General features: G+C 37.9%; 3 protein-coding genes and 1 long non-coding RNA gene across 6 annotated transcripts in view; 2 read left to right on the plus strand and 2 right to left on the minus strand.

Annotated features, from left to right (window-relative positions):
• LOC132121540 (uncharacterized) overlaps nt 1-19827 on the minus strand; it is a 190796-nt gene that overhangs the window by 53650 nt on the left and 117319 nt on the right. The gene's annotated exons all lie outside the window — the stretch shown is intronic.
• On the minus strand, nt 70-3933 carry LOC132121531 (proteasome activator complex subunit 3-like). 2 transcript variants are annotated; one of them, XM_059531030.1, is made up of 11 exons: nt 3777-3933; nt 3127-3159; nt 2956-3018; nt 2733-2837; nt 2581-2629; nt 1889-2007; nt 1739-1807; nt 1427-1494; nt 1178-1232; nt 1002-1088; nt 70-875 (listed from the first exon to the last, which is right to left on the minus strand). In XM_059531030.1, the coding sequence occupies exons 1-11, from the start codon at nt 3816-3818 to the stop codon at nt 795-797; spliced, it is 771 nt and encodes a 256-aa protein (XP_059387013.1). In that variant the 5' UTR covers nt 3819-3933; the 3' UTR covers nt 70-794. The 2 variants fall into 2 exon arrangements, with proteins under 2 accessions (XP_059387013.1, XP_059387014.1); XM_059531031.1 differs by lacking the exon at nt 3777-3933 and adding an exon at nt 3322-3611.
• LOC132121529 (next to BRCA1 gene 1 protein-like) lies at nt 4341-12632 on the plus strand. Its single transcript, XM_059531026.1, has 21 exons — nt 4341-4584; nt 5011-5073; nt 5243-5261; nt 5395-5417; nt 5556-5738; nt 5905-5982; nt 6152-6366; nt 6501-6620; nt 6943-7194; nt 7442-7601; nt 7689-7934; nt 8053-8175; nt 8266-8341; nt 8455-8565; nt 9007-9180; nt 9297-9428; nt 9585-10050; nt 10168-10250; nt 10674-10740; nt 11154-11256; nt 11733-12632. The coding sequence occupies exons 1-21, from the start codon at nt 4483-4485 to the stop codon at nt 11910-11912; spliced, it is 2976 nt and encodes a 991-aa protein (XP_059387009.1). The 5' UTR covers nt 4341-4482; the 3' UTR covers nt 11913-12632.
• LOC132121533 (transmembrane protein 106B-like) lies at nt 13100-17004 on the plus strand. Of its 2 annotated transcripts, none has more exons than XM_059531032.1 (8): nt 13100-13292; nt 14116-14283; nt 14379-14442; nt 14565-14718; nt 14798-14938; nt 15063-15106; nt 15257-15310; nt 16467-17004. In XM_059531032.1, exons 2-8 carry the CDS (start codon nt 14160-14162, stop codon nt 16576-16578), a joined length of 693 nt encoding a protein of 230 aa, XP_059387015.1. In that variant the 5' UTR covers nt 13100-13292; nt 14116-14159; the 3' UTR covers nt 16579-17004. The 2 variants fall into 2 exon arrangements, with proteins under 2 accessions (XP_059387015.1, XP_059387016.1); XM_059531033.1 differs by having other exon boundaries at nt 14154-14283.

Consider the following 19827-nt stretch of genomic DNA (forward strand, 5'->3'; position numbering starts at 1 on the left):
AAAACGAGTAAAACAATATTCAGGAAAAAGCACAACACAAGAACAGCACTTAATGACGTGCCTTAAATGTATAGTAAAAGCAATAGTTTATTCAGCAAAATGCATCACTCTTAAAACTGGTCAAAACGAAACCATAAAGCTTCCAGAATTCGATGAATCAGTTATTTCAGATGAAAATATAATATTCCATCATGTAATAACTGTCAGCACACACTCCAAATAAAACCTCATACAATAACTGCCTTGCTTCCACTTTAGCCTACATGTACATTTCAGATGAACAACATAACCTGCCGAAGTGAAAAACAGCATCAATAAGAGCACCTCTGCCTCTCAACTGGAGAAACAGACCTTCATGGGCAGATCCATAATCACTTAAACCCTAAGGAGGCTCAGAAACACTTGAAATGGATTCAAAAACAGAACTACATGGAATTTGGCTTTTCAAAAGATAGAAAAATTTAATCCACTGTTGAAACATTTCTTTAATTAAATAAAGAAAAACAAATCTGAGACAGTTTCCTCGGGATGCATGTCCAGGCTCTGCCTTTAACCATTTATACTGTCCTCTCAGAAACACAAATTAATCAAAAAAGGGCTCATTTTAAAGGGTTTAAAATAGTGACCATATTTTACAATTCTATTTGAAGTGGCATGTACTATCAGGCCAGATTGAGCGGTCATTCTCTTGGCCTGATTATAATGGGTGACAGGACTGCTCTAGAACCATCTGAAGGCTAAAACTAGCTCCAGTTGGTGGAACAACAGGCTAAGAACGAAAAGAGAGAGGGATCTTAGTACAGAGCATCAGTATTGCTGCTCCTCGGCCTCTTGATCTTCTCAATGTTCTTCAGGATCATGTCGTGTAATGTTACCTGGAGTACAATCACATAATGATAACTCCCAGACAGCACATATACAGAAATCTGACTTCTTCTGTACATCAAAATAAAGATAATCTTTAAGATCATTTACATTATTACTGTTGTAGCAATACTTACATATTGATTTCTCAGTTCTGACACTATAATCTTGAGGCTGATGTATTCTTTCTCATCAATCTCTGTCACCGTGCGACGATAATCCTCCTATAGCAGTCAAAATATATATTATACATATATAAAATAATGACTAGATTCCTGATCTAAATGCTATATGTACTTTAGATATGACTTACAACATGAGGGTACTTTGCTATTTTTGAAACCAGCTTTGCCCTTGTGATGTAGTACCTGTAAAAGAAAGTTGTTTTTTTTAATATGAAGGTAAAATAAAGTGTGGAAATCTTTGACTAACATTGACTTAAGATGATGATGATACAACTAATTTCTATCTAGAAATGTGTTACTCATTCTCAATGGGAAAGTGCCCAATCAAGATTGCTCAATAAGTTGCCCCGTGTATCATCACCTTCAGCGTGTCGTACCTGGAAATCTGATCTAAGAAAGAAGCTGCTTCCCCTTCCACTGTTCTGAGTTCAGCCACCGTCTCCTCCTGTGAATGGTGAAGACGAAATCATAACTCCAGCTAAATGGCTGACAAAGTCTTTTTTTTTTTTTTTTACATTCCCTGACAGTAGCAAACATAAGGAATAATTTTTCTTAAAACAACAAAAAAAAATTGTAAATAGTGAAAAATCAATGCTTGTCCTTTTATGTCTGCATACAACAAATATAGTTTATGCTGTTACAAGAACATAAATGTACCGAATGAAGAACTGAAAAATGTGGCACTGTACCTGAATTGAGACGCCAAAATTGTTGCCATCTTCTATTCTTGGGATTAACAACTGAACCCACATCTTGACCTAGAAAACACTGGATATTACATTTATCCAACGACCTATTAAACAGTGAGAGCATGTCTGAGACTGATTACAGGGTCTTACTGTGTTGCATTTTTCTATGAGAGTTCTGATTTCAGGCTTGACTTTTTCAATCAGCTCCACCAGCTTGCCATTGCTTTTCATCATTCCACCAGGCATGACAAAGACTTTGGTCCCGCCAACTAAAAACAGAAATCATAGGCCCTGTTTCTATATGGTAATAACATGCATCTTCAGTGATTCAATCAAAGGTGGTCAGGCGAGATGCATTACTGATTTTCACCTGGTAATCAACATGCATTCAAATGCATCTCTTGACCACTTGTGTTCAGATTTCACACTCAACATCACTTTCACATGAGCTCTCTGTGTGACATGAATATTACTGAATGTACAACAAGTGAAGAGGAAAACAAGTGAATGAGATCGAATGTGATAATTCATGAGGTTTGGTACAACTATGAAACGAAAGCAATCCAATCTAATGTGTTTTCAACTACCTCTGAAAGTGATCAAACCTAGACTCAAGATGCTAAGCTCAAGATGTTTTAGACCCCGTTTACACCTGTATTTAGTGTTGTCCACTTTTGATTGGATTGACAAAAACGCATCTTAATAACCAGGTGTAAACGGGGCCACGGGATACTGTTAGGTTAGAGTGAGAGCAAGATGTTTTGTTATCAATATAGGTTTTATATTTATTTTTTTCACCTGCCAAAATCAAGACGCTGATTTCATTAGGAAGGAAAACTCACCTTTGCCATCTCCTGCACCATCTTCGAGTTTCCTCTTTTTAGCATTTTGCTATTGAGAAAATATTTCAAGGTTACATTTGTTTCATGGCAAACACAATCTTTTGTACAAAGCAGCAGAAACTGATCCTATTAAGGGAAAAATGGCTTCTTACCCCCTCCAGTCCATCATGGATGTCTGTAAGAAGAATTGGGTCTGGCACTGTCAGATTGATCTCTGAATGAATTTCTTTCAGCTCACAGATATTAATTGTGGGATCCTGAAAAAAAAGTACATGACGTGGTCAAAAGGCTATCACACAAATTAATGTGTTAAGAATATTAGCACATCTGAAGAAGTCGTCAAAAGTGCATAATGTTTTTCATTATTATACTTGCCTTCAAAAACTGGTCCAGCTCTAACAGTTTCTTTGGGAAAAAGTTTGCAACCAAGTCTTCAGCCTACATTTTAATTAAACAAAAAGCTGTCAAACAGTCACAAAACATTCATTCACACACACACACACACACACACACATATATAAACTATGGGTAAGTGCAATAGTTTACCTCTGCTGTAATTCGTTCCCTGAAAGCATCAACCTGGCAAGACAAGAAATATTCATATTTAACTATAAAACACAAGACAGATTTTTTTTTGTCACAGTTTATAGTGTAGTGTATTTGAAAGTCAATCACTTTCAGAAATGGACACAACCACTCTTCTATTTTAAGACGCTGAATGTTTACAACACGTTACGTTACCATGAATCCCGTATCGAGTCGTTTCCCGCTCTCCCGTTACTTGTTAGCCTCGCGATCTTCACCGTAATGGCTTGCCAACATAATCACCGACTTCAATATACCTTTAGCTTACTGCTGTTAAAATCGTGCTGAATCTGAACCCACAATGCACTTCTCCCGCATCGCCATGCTGCTGTGCTAGAAACACGCTTCATCCACACACTCGCGGTTAACGCGCATGTGGGAGCTCTGGCTTCACCCTGGAGATTTCATATGTATAATCCACAGATACTTTATTACTATATGCATTTTCTGCTTAAAACAGATCTGATTCCATATGCGTATCTGCGAGTAAAAGTAAGCTAACACGCTCACGAGGTGACACGCGCAAAGCCGGCTAGCCGAAAGCTAACATTTACAAACAGTTCACCCCCGAGTGCTCTGTATTTAAATAAAGGAAGCGGCGAGACATTTACCTTTGTTTTGATTTCATTGTCCACCTTAAGAAGCGAAGACATCGTCTTAATTCAATAAAGGAGAAAAGTAATGGATTGTCCTAAAAGCATCAACTAACAGTGTGGCTCACTAAACTGCTGTCAGCCACAAGGCACTCGCGCGCTTCTAGATGACGTCAACGCTTCGAGACCATAGATCGAAATACATAGATTCACATCTGTTCTGCCGTGTGGAAATATTTACTCTTCATTCATTCTGAATCTGATATAATCTGGAATACGCAGAATCATCTGTCATTCAGTGCAAAACCAAATTAATACAATATAGTGTACACACCGACGTATCGCTGTAATCAGCGTATCTTGCGTGCCAAAACGGTATCTACTTCTTCTCACATCTATGTTCGGGACGACTTCAAAAGACGTGTTGTGTATACTTGCGTCATATTTTTCTCTGTAAAAATATTATTTGATGGAATTACAATATATGTACTCAAAAAAACTGTTAAATACTTTCACGAGCCCTCAACTATGTTTAATCCTATTGTTTATTTAGGACGTAAAGTAAATCCGAGACACTTCCGCTGACGTGTGTTGGGGGCGTGTACGAATCTAGCGATGTAAACAAGAACGCAAAAGACAGGTCTAACAGTGTTCACACCACCACGGGCATTTCTAGAGCGTCACATCCAGCATCAAACGCATTAATTGATTCTGGCTAACAGCTATGAACCTCCCCGTCACTGTCAAAGTGAACTTTAGGGGCAACGTGAAGAAATTTCCAGTCTTGGACACGAACAAAGCACAGTGGGAGACTGTGGAGGCCTGGGTAAGGAGTCATTAAGCCTGGCTGTGTGGCGTTTATGTGGGGACGTTTACATTTCTTGGTTCTGGAAGGCCGTAGCCGAGGCCTACATAAACAAACCTTAACCGGGGGGTAACGTATAAGACGTTTAAACTTCAGTCAAAATATTTAATCCTATTATAGCAGATATGTCTTAACATATATCACAGTTGAGTCCTTTATACAAACCCCAGTGATATCAATTGTAACTTTACCTGTCATTTGCTCTTGACCTTTCTGTTCGGCCACAAATCAGATGACAGTTTGTAAATAAACAAATTTTTAAAATTAAAATAGCGATTTTTCACTCTAATCTACCTGTAACCCTTCGATGCCTTTAAAAAAGTCTGCAGTTCCTGATGGTGTTTGTTTACATTGTTAGCTGACTTAGTGCATTTTTATAACTTCTAGATAAAAACTACACTCGGCCTGATCCATTTTCAAGTGAAATATTTTGACGAGGACAACGAGGAGGTAAATAATACAGTTAAATAACGAGTTTATACTCCGTGATTTAATAGTTTTACATTGATGGAATATATATTTTTTAAAGTATGAGTTTGACAGAAGTTGGTTGACTATTGTTATAAATCTATTTTCCAAAGTACTTTTTTTTATTGATATTGTCGTCTTATTTTTACAGGTGTGCATAAACTGTCAAGGTATGTAATACATTTAGTCACCAAATATGTTATATCTGTATATCTGTATATCTGTAGTGTTCAAATATTTATATCATAGTAAATATAAAATATTATTGCTTATATTATATATTTTATGTTATTATTATCACAGATGAATATACAGAAGCTCTAAAGGTAATAACTATGACCTTTTTTCAATCACAAGCTAAATCTAAACCATTCTGTTATGCCATCATTATAATCATAATTAAAAAAAAATTCCGGGCTTTTAACACAATGTTGTCATGATGTATTTAATTTTTTTTTATTTAGACTGCATTTAAGCAGGCCAACCAGCTACACATGAATGTCTATAAGATGAAGGGTCAGGCGGAGGGTGGTGCAGTGAAGGCAGAGCTGAAAGAACTAAAGATAGATCCTAGACCAGCTCCGCCGTATCGAGCAAGGGTCAAGATGGCAGACAAGGAGACCCAGGTGACCCCCGAGCGGGACTCAGTAAGCAGTTTGCAGACTTTTATTAAAACATACTGTATGCCGTCTTTATAGAGTGAGCTTCTTATTAGTTCATGCATATCTCATTGAATAAGACATTGTGAATAATAATGGACTGGACTTTTTACAGGCTGAGATCATTTCAGACTGAGTTGTTTTTCTTAAACAGGTTGTGGCCAAAGAAAACAAAGGGATGAAAACCGATGAGGAAGCAGTACCAGCATGGTTTAAATCCTACATGGACAGGGTACGGTGTCCTAAACAAAGTCAAATTTATAATTTTATAGATCTTTGCTTTTATTTTTGCATATAACAGTAGAATTGCACCTGAGAAACTAGCATCTCATAATAAACACATTACTTTCTGTTGAATCTGGTCCTAATTGTTGCAGAATTGTTCTCAATCATCTTTGCAGTTCAAAGATCAAGTTGTAAGGGAGGTGGTGGACAGGATGTGTAGTGAGTTTTCTGGCCAGTGTTGCACACACAGAGCCTCAGATCCTCCTGCAGAGGAACCAAGCACCTCTGGCACACAGAAATCTACAAGCTCCACCACACTAAGGGCCTCTAGTTCAACTCTAAATTGCAGTAGTTGCAAAGGACCGGCCACAGGAGGAGGATATCAGTGCAGGTGAGAATGTCCTAAAACTTGTCTTACAAATGATACTCTTCAAAAAAAATTAATAAGCATACACTATTAAAAAAACTGAAATACAGGATGTCGAATGTAAAGCTCAATATGAAACATTTTCCTTCTATGTGCAGCGTTTGTCCATCATGCATCTTATGTGAGCCATGTAGTCATAAACACGATCCCAGCCACAACCTAAAGAGAACAAGGACTCCTTTGTCTGTTCCTGAACGTGGAGTCACTCCGGAACCCAGGCAAGCCAAAATAATCATGATGTTGTGTGTCTTCTAGGGCTATTCAAATCCCAAATTTTAGGAAGTGACTCTGATTCCTGTTTCTGGGATCGACTCTAGAATTGATTCTACTGTTGTTTGGGAAGAGCATGTTCAACTAATCTGAATTTAAAAAGACTATTAAGGAGGTGTCAGTTCCCTTTGATGGAATCAATTCTCGATTTCCATCACCCCAGAATCGAGAAATGATTCCCAGCCCTAGTATCTTCTACTTAGCCTGAATGGTTTTAAGAGGTATAATCACACTACTAATTTAATTTGATTAACTTTGGCTCGTTCTCAGGTTTCTGAGGCGGGGTGACAGGACGGTGCGTAAGGCAGAGAGACAGCGGCTGAAAGCTGAGCGGAGGCAGCTGAAGGCCGAGGTGAAGGAGATCAAGAAGAAGCTGAGGCTGGAGAAGAGAGGTCTGCTGTGGAGTGGAGCCTCCAATGAGACCGGCAGCTCAGGCCTTGCCCCTGCTCCCGCCACATCTCTAGGCCCAGGACCAGCCCCAGCTCCGGCCCTGTGCCCAGACCCTCAAACATCCAGTCCAGAGTAAGGGCCACACTGAGAGGGGTCAGGGCTGGGTTGATCTCCATACCCAGCCCAGAACAATCATTAGCAAGATTATCATATTGTCTGTTATAGTTGAGTTATCACTGGCAAGTGGATGGAACTACCTCAAAATGCACCCGCTGCCTTTATGTATTACGTCCTTTTTGTACTTTTTTGATATGAGCTTCAAGGAAAAGACAGACACTGAACAAAGCTGTTCTGACGATCCTCTGTGCACTCAAACCAGGGGTCCCAAGGTCTCCTGCTCCACCTTGGTGCCCACAATGACTGCCTTGTTTCTGGATGAGAATCTACCAGATGGCACTTGTCTGGAGCCAGGCACCAAGTTCATCAAGTACTGGAAGATGAGGAACACTGGCAACATCAGCTGGACTTTGGATACCAAGGTACTTTTCGAAACTCACTATAGGCTGAGAAGAATGTGTCTCAACACGTTGTGGGCTGCGTTTGCATGTGTTTTTTGTCTTTTGTAGTTGAAGTTTATGTGGGGCAACCTGACCCTGGGCTCACGGGAGCAAAAAGAAGTCGAGGTGCCCTTTCTGCAGCCAGGTCAGGTTGGTGTGGTGAGCGTGGCATTTGTGGCGCCTGTGCTGGAGGGCACCTACATGTCTCACTGGCGCTTGGCACACTGCGGGGTGCAGTTTGGGCCAAGAGTCTGGTGCAGCATTATAGTGGTGGCAAGTGCAGAGCGGAAACCCATCCATTGCAGCAAATCACTGGTGAGTCAACTTTAAACCACAATACCTTAATGTTTTCAAATATCGCTATTTTAAGGGTTACCTGGCATGTTATAACAGTATTTCGAGAGATTAAATACTTTGGTATCTTCTTTTATAGAGGACCGATCTTTGTCTTATGAGGAAAGATGGCATGTTCTGGTCAGGCACCAGAGATTGTGAGGTGTCTACCAGATCTCGGAGAGAATACTACATCCCCTCTGTGGACTTATTGACGGCACAGGTATGGGCATTGTTGGACAAAAATACCACTTTATGTTTGTTTAGTGATGTGTGCTTAACAACTAATGTCCAAAGTCTCATTATTTTCCAGGATCTGTTGTCTTTTGAGTTACTGGATATAAACTTTGTGCAAGAATTGGAGAAAGTCCCAGCCAACACTTCAGCTGGTAAGGACTCATTCTGGTCACAATTATGTAATATTTCCTCAGGGTCTGTTCCTCAACGTCATGTGCATAATTAGCCTGGCCTCATTTTTAGAGTAATTGTGTAATTTCCTCAGATATGACCCCCTGCGTATCTTCACCGCTTCATCATGGACCCTTGTTTGGAAAGCCTGGCACAGGGCTAAGCAAAGTCGAGGCTGGACATTCAGGCAGGAAAAAAAGTCAAGGTTAGAGCATCATAAATGGAATTTGAATTACTGATTTGTAGTTACATCTAACGACCCCTATAGATTATATCTAAATAATGTCTAAACAGAAGGATAGTTTCTATAAAGTTGCACTGAAGCAGAATTACTCATTTGTTTTTCATAAACTTGGAAATCAATATTTGACATGCAAATCATTCAAAAGTTTAGGGTTGGTAAGATTGTAATATTTGTAAAAGAAGTTTCTTATGCCCATTCAAGGCTGCATTTATTTGATCAAAAATACTGTGTAATATTGTGAAATTACAGTTTAAAATAACTGTTTTCCATTTTAATGTATTATAAGGATACATTACCTCCAATTAGGTTTTTTTTACATTTAACAAACAGGTTTAAAATGATCTTTTTGTAAATCAAAGCCTTTGTAATTGAATCCTAGACTGATGTGGCTTGTTCTGTTAGTGTTGCAGCCTCAGAGACAGAATGAACTTCTGGACATTCCCGGCAATGAGGAAGGAGATGAAGACATCAGTGGGACCCAGTTTGTGTGCGAGACTGTGATTCGTTCTCTTACTCTTGAGGAACCAGAGCGCAAGCCTCAACGCAGGGCTTGGCCCAACCTGAGGAGGCATGATGGTGAGCTTCTTTCCGGTGTATTAGTACTAACAGAACTAAATGCTCTGTCTATTTACCCAATGGATATTTCATAGGTCACTTACATTTTGTTAATTCTGCTTCCAATTATTTCGCAGTTCACGACACTGCTAGATTTCAGGAAAGATCATTACTGGTGAAGAACGACAGACCTTTGACAATCATAAACAGCCCTGAGGCTCCAGTCCCTGTGCCAAAGCCAGTTAAAACAGAGGAAACTGTCATGCCAGGTGTGCATGTTCTTCATGTCACTGTTGCTTAGACCTACTGAAATTGCTACAGTTACTGTGAAAGCAGTGTGCCCTTCTGCTTAGGCTTGCTAAAAATAAACATGCCTTCTACTTGAGCTGTACCTGCTTTCAGTTTACACTTGGTTATTTTCACAGTCTTTTCGGAAGCATTGATTGGCTCAAATGAAAACCTCTATACCGACCCCGCTGCACAGGACGAGAATGAAGAGGAAGTGGAACAAAAGGGACTTGAAAATGATCAAGAAAAAGACGAAGAAGCAGGAGAGTGGGATGAGGTGAGCAGTCAGGTGTCCTCTGCCTCATCAGAGGACTACATTGTCATCCTGCCTGACTGCTTCGATACTTCCAGGCCCCTGGGAGAATCGATGTATAGCTCAGCAATGTCCCAGCCTGCAGTCCCTCTTGCCAAAGAGCCAGAGGCACCACAAACCCCAAGCAAGGCTGAAGGAGAGAACGAGGAGCCCATCCCTGTTCCAGCTCTTCAAAACAGTCTGAACCAGATGCTCTGCACCTCTCAGATACTGGACACTCCTCCACTAATTCCAGAGACGGTACCTTCGCCCATAGCTCTATCGCCACCCCCATCTCTTCGAACCCACAGGTTAAATCATATTCAGAGAATTGGCTAATTATTTTTGGACTAAATAATAACGTACAGGAGTTATATTATCATATATGGGCTTTCATTGGTTTTAATCGCTTCACAATTCTTTTGCAGATCAGTGAGATCTCATGATCTTGAGTCAGGACCAGGGGCCTCTGAAGACAACACCTCATATCAACTTGACGATGACTCAAGTGGTGGGTTTCCACATCTCGGTGTCAGTTGTCAGAAGAAAAAAAAAATAGTAAATCAAACTTTGGATAGAAATGTTCTTACTTGTATGCAACAGTTAACATCATACATGTTATAATTTTGGTTTAATTTTTATTTTATTTAACTAGCTAGAATTCACCAAGTAAAAGCAATAAATACAACTATAAAATGTATTCAAAGAGATGTAAAAATTATTAAATATTTGTTATGATGATTATTATTATTATTATTATTAATATTATTATTATTATAGGCAGGCATATATATTTCTAAAATTCTGTACCTTGTTTTATTTAAATAATCAGTAAGATTGTGTTTGATATTTTAAAAAATGTTGTATAGTTAAACCAGTTGTGTAGCTTTGAGCCATTTGTGTGACAGAACAGCATGTCTGTTTTTTGCCCTAGGTTGCAGATCAGCTCATTTAGAGGCCCCTGTTAGTGCCTTTGAGACCTGCGGCTCCCAGGATCTCAGGTATAACAACAACACAGTGAGATCATTGTTTTGAGCTGTTGTTCTGCTTACATGCATTACAGGCATCGCATTATAATATTAAGTTCAGGACCCATACACATATTCAGGAAAGTGAGAAAGATCAGGTTTTGAATATCTGTGTTAAAACTTGAATTCAGCAGAGGAGAGGAAGTAGCTCTGCTGACAGTTTTTTTTCCTGTGGTTGACCACAGTTGTTTTTTGTTGTTGTTATTTTTTACAATTCCTCTAAATAAGCACACCATTTAGCACATTGTGTCGAGTTATGCATGTTGTTCTTCTAGTTTTGCTTCATGACACTTTCTTGAATGTTAATCTCTCTAGTCCTTCTTCTGTTTTGTTGGCACGCTACTCTTATGACACAAGCTTTTGTTCCCGTTTGTCTTCTTCTGCAGGGCACATCATGGTGGTCTGACAGAGGGGCTGGTGAAGGGAGCGCTCTCTGTGGCTGCCTCTGCTTATAAAGCACTCTTTACAGGCCAGAACACACCTGCACAGGTGAGGCATTTTTCTCGACAGTGCACAACATACTAGACCAGAACATAAACTGCCACCATATAGTGACTTTCTTTTTATTACATTACCGTTCAAAAATAACTGGAGTCAGTAAGATGTGCTCACTAAGACCTTATTTGAAAAAAAAAATACATAAACCTAATATTGTGAACTATTGTTAGAATTTGAAGTAACTTTGTAAGAATTTGCAAGTATTTTCAGGATTCTTTGAAAAGAAAGATCAAAAGAGCAGTTTATTAGAAATAGAAATATTTTGTAACATTATAAATGTCTTCAGTCATGAATAAAATAATGCATCCTTCCTGAATATAACTGTTGAAAGTTGGTCCTATAATCATTGTAGTTGCATCATACATGGTTTACTTCAGTCTGGACTTTCTGCATTCTTTATCTCTAAATCTTAGCTTTGGCATGTGAGTGGCCTTTAACATACTAACTTTGGTTTGGTTGTCTTTCAGCGGCCTGCTGTTGACCCAGCCTGTGAGGATGCCTCCATGATAGCTGTATTACAGGAGATGGGTTTCAGTAACAAGCCGCTCAATCAGAGGTTGCTGAGGAAGCATAACTACAATTTGTTTGATGTGGTCAACGAGCTGGTGCAGTTGACCGACAGCGAATGGCACATCTCTAGACATTAGGAAGCACAGTGCAACCTCAATAAAGTATAAGAATTGTAAATGATTTCATCATGTTGCAGCATTCTGTCAGAATGGGAGTGAGGTGATGGTAAAATATTGAAATGATCTCTGATGTTCTTTTGTTAGAGAAATAGTTTGGACTCTAGAAAAAAGAGAAATGTATCACTATAACAGACCATAGCTGCAATGACGCAATTACTTGATTGTACAATTTTAGTTTCATGTTTATATAGGACATTATGAATGAGGAAACAACATAAAGTTTAATAAGCAGTCTTAATGCTTTCTTTCTTTGTTGTGTGTGCCCAACGTACACGTACAGACTGCTGTTAGTTAGGCTTCAGGTATATTTTGTACTGCTTGATTAGATACGAGGATACATTTGAGACAAGGCCTAGAGCACTTTGGATGCCTCTCAGAGGAAAGATATAAAAAGAAAAGCCTGTATTGATTTTTTTTTTTTGTCACAGTGACCTCTATATTTGTATATCTTATTTTAAATCACACTAATTCATATGGCACACTAAGGTGTTGGGCTGCCAAACATAGGAATGTGCAATGAGTGTTTTAGTCATGCTTAACAGAACCAGTGATTGATTGGCCAAAGTTTTTGCTAGGCACCAGTTTTGATCATTTTTTATGTGCAAAGTATTACTAACTGAAGGCTTATCAACATGGCGTTTTGTGTCCAGCATAGTGAATAAAAAAAAACATTCCATTATCATTTCTGTGTGTTTGAGTTATTTGCATTGCGTAATCGTACATTTTCTTCTCACTATGTTTGGTTAAAGTCCATGCAGCTGACTTGCAGAAACAATGGAAAGTTCTAAGGTTAAGATAGTTACTCCTTTAGTCAGCTTCCTCCTTTCAGACAGGAACTGAGCACAGATTCCCCACCCCCAAGATTTTAAAGATTTGCTTAAATTATATTTCTTTTAATTTAAAAATGATTAAATAAAAAAAAAAAATCAATATTTGATAATAATTGATTTAATTGTTTTTTTTTTCGTGGTGAATTCTTTACAGTACCCATTTAGAAAACTTTTACAAATGCTTGACAACAATCCCATTATAATAATTCAAATGTATGCAATTTCACTACAAAATGTTGTAGTGTCTACGTACATAAAATCTAACGAGATTGTATTCATTCGCAGTGCATAAATGCGCAGTATCGATTATGAACAGCAGATGGCGACACCAAACAGGTGAACAGGAACAAAGAAGAAAGTAGCTGCGTAATCGAAAGCACCAAGCTCATACACGACACTTGAAGGAAAGTTGCTTGTGGTGTCTTCAATAACTCAAGAAATAAATGACTTTAGTCTGCGGGAAAGAGTACATATAGATAACAAACAAGAATGTTCCGATGAATTCACGGTAGGTGGAGAAGGGCTTTGTGGAGATTTGACCAACGCATTTAGTAATGTTTTGACACGAGAAGTGTCATGATGTTGATTAAGGAAATTAACATTAATTCGCTCAGTCTTTTGTGTTTTAAAACTGGCAGACCTATCCTGCATTGTTAGGATGAGTGTGTACTTGTATCTCTCTTAAAATGCTGTTAGTTTGACATAACGACTTTGATTAAAACGCATAACGTTAATTGTTGTTGCATATCTAGACGAGTTTGGAGTTAACGTTACAAATGCATTCTAGGGGAGCAGCTCAATTTGTCAGTTATTTAGAGCTTTTTACAGCTTAACCGTTTTACAGCTTAACCAAATATCGCCTCAAACTCGGAATAATTTTAGCATTTCGTTGCATTTACCGCACAAATCCTCTTTAGCTACAGTAGTTGTTTGTAACGTAGAATAATAGTTTTTTCTGCACTCTTCCATGCCACTTTAATTCCGATATAAATGTATGTAAACTGGGAGCATAATGACTTGCATAAATATTACTATATATAACAAAAAAGTGCACTTTTCCACTAAAGTCACGGAAACTGTGCCATTTATGGTCTTTGAACAAATTATGAAACATTGATTCATAATGATCTTTGGAGTTTTATGGTTGTGGAGCTTATTGTTTTACTGTAGTTTTACAGTGGATGTTTTAGAGACAGTTTGTTTCATTAGTGTAATGTATAACTAGAACAATACAGTCGCTTTCCCCCTAACCTTAAGTAAAAAGATTTTCTTTGCAATTACGTACCTTCAACAGGCAAACTTTAGTGAAGCTCTCTTATTGTTAATTGTAGAGGCCTTTAGTTTTGAACCCTTAATCTTCTGGAAATAGAGCAGTATGTCCCAGAATAAACATGGAGAGAAACGGAGGCTTTCCAAATGGTTGGACTATGGCAGTATCAATGGAGAAGGACAGACGGATCCATGTCCTACCTGTCAGGGCACAGGACGCATCCCGAGAGGCAGGTTTCAGTGGTTGGAAATAATGTTTTATTTGAAGTTTCGGCTTTTAAATGCACTCACCCTTATTCTGTCCATCTTTTCTTGACATCCTCAGGTCAGGAGAACCAACTTGTGGCAGTCATTCCTTGTAGCGACCAAAGGCTGAAACCTCACCACACGTCAGTATCACTATGACAGTTTCACTAACTCCACTTCTGTAATTGTCAATTTCAGGGATTAATAATATGTGCTTGTCATGTCAGTTATCTCAAACCAATGTACATGGTTTCATGTCCCACAGGAAACTGTATATGTTTATATCAGTGGGGATTTGCCTCTTGATCTGCTCACTGATCCTGTTTTTCCTCTTCCCACGGAGTATGGATTTGTCAGCTGTGGAACTAAAGTCATCTATGGTCTATTTCACTCCGGATAAAGTACAAATGGTGATCACGGTAAGTGTGTGTAAATGTCACACTAAAATTTGCCTGCTGTATATGTTTTCTCTAATCCTCTGCATTATCCATTCTTTAGCATGAAATGAACCTTACCAACCAAAACTTTGTCAGCATCACAGCTGCTAATCTTAGTGTGCAATCATTCATTTTTGAGATGGTGGTTGGAAACAAGAAGTACCCCAATGTCACCATACTGCCTCCTCGATCACAGAAAAGGGTAAAACTTTTGAGCAAGCGTATATAATATAAAGCATGTTTCTCATATGCATTAAACCTAGGACAAAAACCTAACTTAAAAAAAAAGTCTGATCCTGATCATTCATTTTTCTTTCATCTTTCAGATTAAAGTTATAGCCGACATTGTTATTGAGGACTCTGGTCTTAAGTAAGTAAAACTTAAATCGATATCTATGTCTCATCATTAAGGTCTTTAATATTTATGTACTGTTTTCCACTATAATCTCAATGTATAGGACATCATGCGAACTCTGAAGTACTCAAAATATACTTTCTCTAATGTCTTTTCCTTTTACAGTAATTACTGCAAGTCATCTTCCATTCGGATTCACACCTTATTCTTGCATTTGCAGTAAGTATTCATCTCTATGTCATCAGCTTTATTCTAAGATTTCTATTAGCATGCTATTTGACTGAATCGCTGAACGCTGGTCAGCTCTGCTTGACGTGTTGAAAGCTAAAATTCGGAAGGTGCTTATTGAACAATCGTTTGAATTCATATTTGGTGCAACTTGTAAATGCATCTAAATGCTATTCATTGTCAGCACTGATTCAACCAATGACTTGTATTTCAGTCCATGTGTAATGTTAAATCATGTTAGAGTATAAACAGTTTATGCTCTATGTGAAGTTAAATATTTAAGAAGATAATATCTATTCATTAGGTCTGTTGAATCTTACTGATACATTACAAAAACAGGTTAAACACATTTAAATTTAGCCACTGCAGTCTCTCTAAAGAAATATGCAGCAATGTTCATTTTTACATAACATAATGTTATAGGCCATGACACAGAAATGGTCACTGTGGTTAAACATATTCATAACATATTCTTTTTTTTCCCTCTTACTGTCAGTCATATGATCTTTATGGACTATACTGACATTTTATAGGTTATAAAGTGCAGGACATAATACACACCCATAGTAAAATATATGAACTACTGTTCAAGTTTGGGGCCAATTTAGAACCACTGTTTTCTATTTTATTATATTATACAATGTAATTTATTCATGTGATGACAGCTAGATTTTCAGCAGCCATTATTCCAGCCTTCCAGTGTCACATGTTCCTTCAGAAATCATTCTAATATGCTAATTTGATGCTCATATGATTATCAATGTTGAAAACATTAAATAGAAAATAGTGCAGATTAATATTTTTTTGTGGAAACAAAAACATTCTTAAGGGGTAGAATATTTAAAAGAACTGCATTTTGATAAATTTAACTCATCATTGTTAAATAGTAGCAACAATATGAAGTAATTAATTTTTTTCATATTAATAATTTTTTTTGTATTTATACATATTAAATTCTAGACATTATTTATTTTGGGTTGGAAGTACTTGTCTTGTACCATACATACTCAAGGACAAATCAAATAAGTATGTTCTGCTTTAAAGTATACATTTAACCATGTCAAATATCAGTGGCTGGTTTTATGAATAACATAAAAAAACAATCAATATTTAGTATTTAATGTAAAATTCTTTGTGTTGTCCACAGACTGACTATCAAAGTCTCCTACCTGTCTCATTCAGAGCAGATGTCTACGGATGCCTATGAGTATATTGACTGTGGCGTGAATTCAACTGTGCCTCACTTCCCTCTGCTTTGAGACAAAACCACTGCCAATGTAACTGCCAATGTACAGCCATTAATTTTTATGTTATAATTATCAGAATAGGCTGCTTTCAAAAATATTGTCATTTTATGCTGTAGTCTGCTACAGTTCATTTAAATGGTTTTTGACTATAATAATAGAAACATATGATACAATGTAAATATCACTGGAATAATGAATGTGTGCCGTTAACTTGAACTATTTTTCTTGTTTGTTGATTTGTTAATTAGTGTTTACATTGTATAAATGTGTTTTAAATTTTGCACAACACAAAATTGCGCATTAAATGGCCGACGTTTTATTTGTTGAGAATTCTTAAGCAAATCCAATCAGAACTGTTAAAAACCCAGTTCTGTTTTAATTAGGATTTTGAAACCCAACAATAAAGTCTGGTGTTTGATGAAATACACCTTGATTTTGCAGTTGGTCCTATCCAGTAGTCTGGCCTTCATCTTTACCGTTGCTGTGAATACTGCAGGGACTAGAGGACACATCTTATGTAGATGCCCTTTTTTTCTGGATCATTTCCACCTTATAAGCTTATTAATTCATCACTGTGATATTATATATTGCTATATAGAGGGTCTGGACAAATTAAAACACACAGTCTCTATAGTATAGTCAAAAATATTGTCAACATAGTCTATGTAAATCTTTAAATAGACCATGCCAACCACTGGATTTGTTGGAACTTACTGATACAATAAAGAAAAGGTTTAACATGCATAAATTTAGACACTGCAGTCTCTGTAAAGAAATATGCAGTGATGCACTCATTGTGTATCTTTTGTTCATCTTGGCATGACACTTGCAGATGCATTGCTTGTCAGCCTCTAAAGAACACAAATAATTTGTTTACACTGATTGGGATTTCATGTATTTTATGTTGTTTTTTAATCTTGTATTTTTTTTTCATTCAAATGCAGTCACTTCTAAAGCAGTGACAATGTTCTTAATGGTATGCAACAATGGAGAATTCTTCAGATGTTTGACCTGTTATTTTAAACGGCTTTACCTAGAGACTCACTAGATGCTGCAGGCTCACAGGGTGTCATAGGACAGGTGACGCAGACTCTTCATTTTTATCTTGCTTGCCTTCCTAAAAACAAGAAACATTCATATTATATGCATGAAATATATAACAATTGTATACAGCCTACATTTAGGACTTAATAATCTGTGGTCCCGCACCTGACGGTGACGGGCCTCCCAGTGCATGGCTGACATGTAACACCACTCGCTGGTCTGTAAGAGAGACCAAGTCAATGCAAAGTAACATGAGACTATATCCTGATTAATGAAATTGAAACCCAGATGCTGAAATGTTTTCTTTGTCATGACACTCCTAAATAAATAAACATGGAAGTGATTTCTTAGCTGCTCATAAATGTTGACACTACAGGACAGAGCTGATATAGGCAATAGCCTGTATGCAATAATGTGAACAAAATTCATAATGTAACAGTGTACAGTTGTGGCCAAAAGTTTTGAGAATTACATAAAGATTCATTTTCAAAAAGTTTGCTGCTAAACTGCTTTTAGATCTTTGTTTCAGTTGTTTCTGTGATGTACTGAAATATAATTACAAGCACTTCATACGTTTCAAAGGCTTTTTTTGACAATTACATGACATTTATGCAAAGAGTCAGTATTTGCAGTGTTGGCCCTTCTTTTTCAGGACCTCTGCAATTCGACTTGGCATGCTCTCAATCAACTTCTGGGCCAAATCCTGACTGATAGCAACCCATTCTTTCATAATCACTTCTCGGAGTTTGTCAGAATTAGTGGGTTTTTGTTTGACCACCCGCCTCTTGAGGATTGACAACAAGTTCTCAATGGGATTAAGATCTGGGGAGTTTCCAGGCCATGGACCCAAAATTTCAACATTCTGGTCCCCGAGCCACTTAGTTATCACTTTTGCCTTATGGCACGGTGCTCCATAGTGCTGGAAAATGCATTGTTCTTCACCAAACTGTTGTTGGATTGTTGGAAGAAGTTGCTGTTGGAGGGTGTTTCGGTACCATTCTTTATTCATGGCTGTGTTTTTGGGCAGAATTGTGAGTGAGCCCACTACCTTGGATGAGAAGCAACCCCACACATGAATGGTGTCAGGATGCTTTACTGTTGGCATGACACAGGACTGATGGTAGCGCTCACCTTTTCTTCTCCGGACAAGCCTTTTTCCAGATGCCCCAAACAATCGGAAAGGGGCTTCATCGGAGAATATGACTTTGCCCCAGTCCTCAGCAGTCCATTCACTATACTTTCTGCAGAAGATCAATCTGTCCCTGATGTTTTTTTTGGAGAGAAGTGGCTTCTTTGCTGCCCTTCTTGACACCAGGCCATCTTCCAAAAGTCTTCGCCTCACTGTGCGTGCAGATGCGCTCACACCTGCCTGCTGCCATTCCTGAGCAAGCTCTGCACTGGTGGCACTCCGATCCCGCAGCTGAATCCTCTTTAGGAGATGATCCTGGCGCTTGCTGGACTTTCTTGGACACCCTGAAGCCTTTTTTACAAGAATTGAACCTCTTTCCTTGAAGTTCTTGATGATCCTATAAATTGTTGATTTAGGTGCAATCTTAGTAGCCACAATATCCTTGCCTGTGAAGCCATTTTTATGCAACGCAATGATGGCTGCACGCGTTTCTTTGCAGGTCACAATGGTTAAAAATGGAAGAACAATGATTTCAAGCATCACCCTCCTTTTAACATGTCAAGTCTGCCATTCTAACCCAATCAGCCTGACATAATAATCTCCAGCCTTGTGCTCGTCAACATTCTCACCTGAGGTAACAAGACGATTACTGAAATGATCTCAGCAGGTCCTTTAATGACAGCAATGAAATGCAGTGGAAAAGTTTTTTTGGGATTAAGTTAATTTTCATGGCAAAGAAGGACTATGCAATTCATCTGATTACTCTTCATAACATTCTGGAGTATATGCAAATTGCTATTATAAAAACTTAAGCAGCAACTTTTCCAATTTCCAATATTTATGTAATTCTCAAAACTTTTGGGCACGACTGTAGTTTAAGAATTGTAGTGTAACATTTATTAGTCCTCCTCTCCTGTGCCATTCATTTAGTGCAACCCTGATAATGTTACAACTCATAGCCTTTGTCTATAACAGGTAGAGTAAAAGCATGCAATAGTTTGTCTTAATTTAAGACAAACTACACAAAGGAATATAAGTTCTTAACAAATTTACAAGAAAAAGCCATTTTATTAGCCATATATTACTTA

The sequence above is a fragment of the Carassius carassius genome, chromosome 39 (assembly GCF_963082965.1).
Source record: "Carassius carassius chromosome 39, fCarCar2.1, whole genome shotgun sequence".
Taxonomy (NCBI): domain Eukaryota; kingdom Metazoa; phylum Chordata; class Actinopteri; order Cypriniformes; family Cyprinidae; genus Carassius; species Carassius carassius.

What these genes read in the sequence shown, in the direction of transcription:
- LOC132121531 (XM_059531030.1), bottom strand. Translation starts at nt 3,818, where the DNA reads ATGTCTTCGCTTCTTAAGGTGGACAATGAAATCAAAACAAAG. An exon ending in GGGAACGAATTACAGCAGAG is followed by an intron (nt 3,019 to 3,126) that starts GTAAACTATTGC and finishes ATTAAAATGTAG; the next exon opens with GCTGAAGACTTGGTTGCAAA. An exon ending in TAGCAAAGTACCCTCATGTT is followed by an intron (nt 1,089 to 1,177) that starts GTAAGTCATATC and finishes TGACTGCTATAG; the next exon opens with GAGGATTATCGTCGCACGGT.
- LOC132121529 (XM_059531026.1), top strand. Translation starts at nt 4,483, where the DNA reads ATGAACCTCCCCGTCACTGTCAAAGTGAACTTTAGGGGCAACGTGAAG. An exon ending in CCTCAAACATCCAGTCCAGA is followed by an intron (nt 7,195 to 7,441) that starts GTAAGGGCCACA and finishes CACTCAAACCAG; the next exon opens with GGGTCCCAAGGTCTCCTGCT. An exon ending in TCCATTGCAGCAAATCACTG is followed by an intron (nt 7,935 to 8,052) that starts GTGAGTCAACTT and finishes CTTCTTTTATAG; the next exon opens with AGGACCGATCTTTGTCTTAT.
- LOC132121533 (XM_059531032.1), top strand. Translation starts at nt 14,160, where the DNA reads ATGTCCCAGAATAAACATGGAGAGAAACGGAGGCTTTCCAAATGGTTG. An exon ending in CACAGGACGCATCCCGAGAG is followed by an intron (nt 14,284 to 14,378) that starts GCAGGTTTCAGT and finishes TGACATCCTCAG; the next exon opens with GTCAGGAGAACCAACTTGTG. An exon ending in ATTGAGGACTCTGGTCTTAA is followed by an intron (nt 15,107 to 15,256) that starts GTAAGTAAAACT and finishes TTCCTTTTACAG; the next exon opens with TAATTACTGCAAGTCATCTT.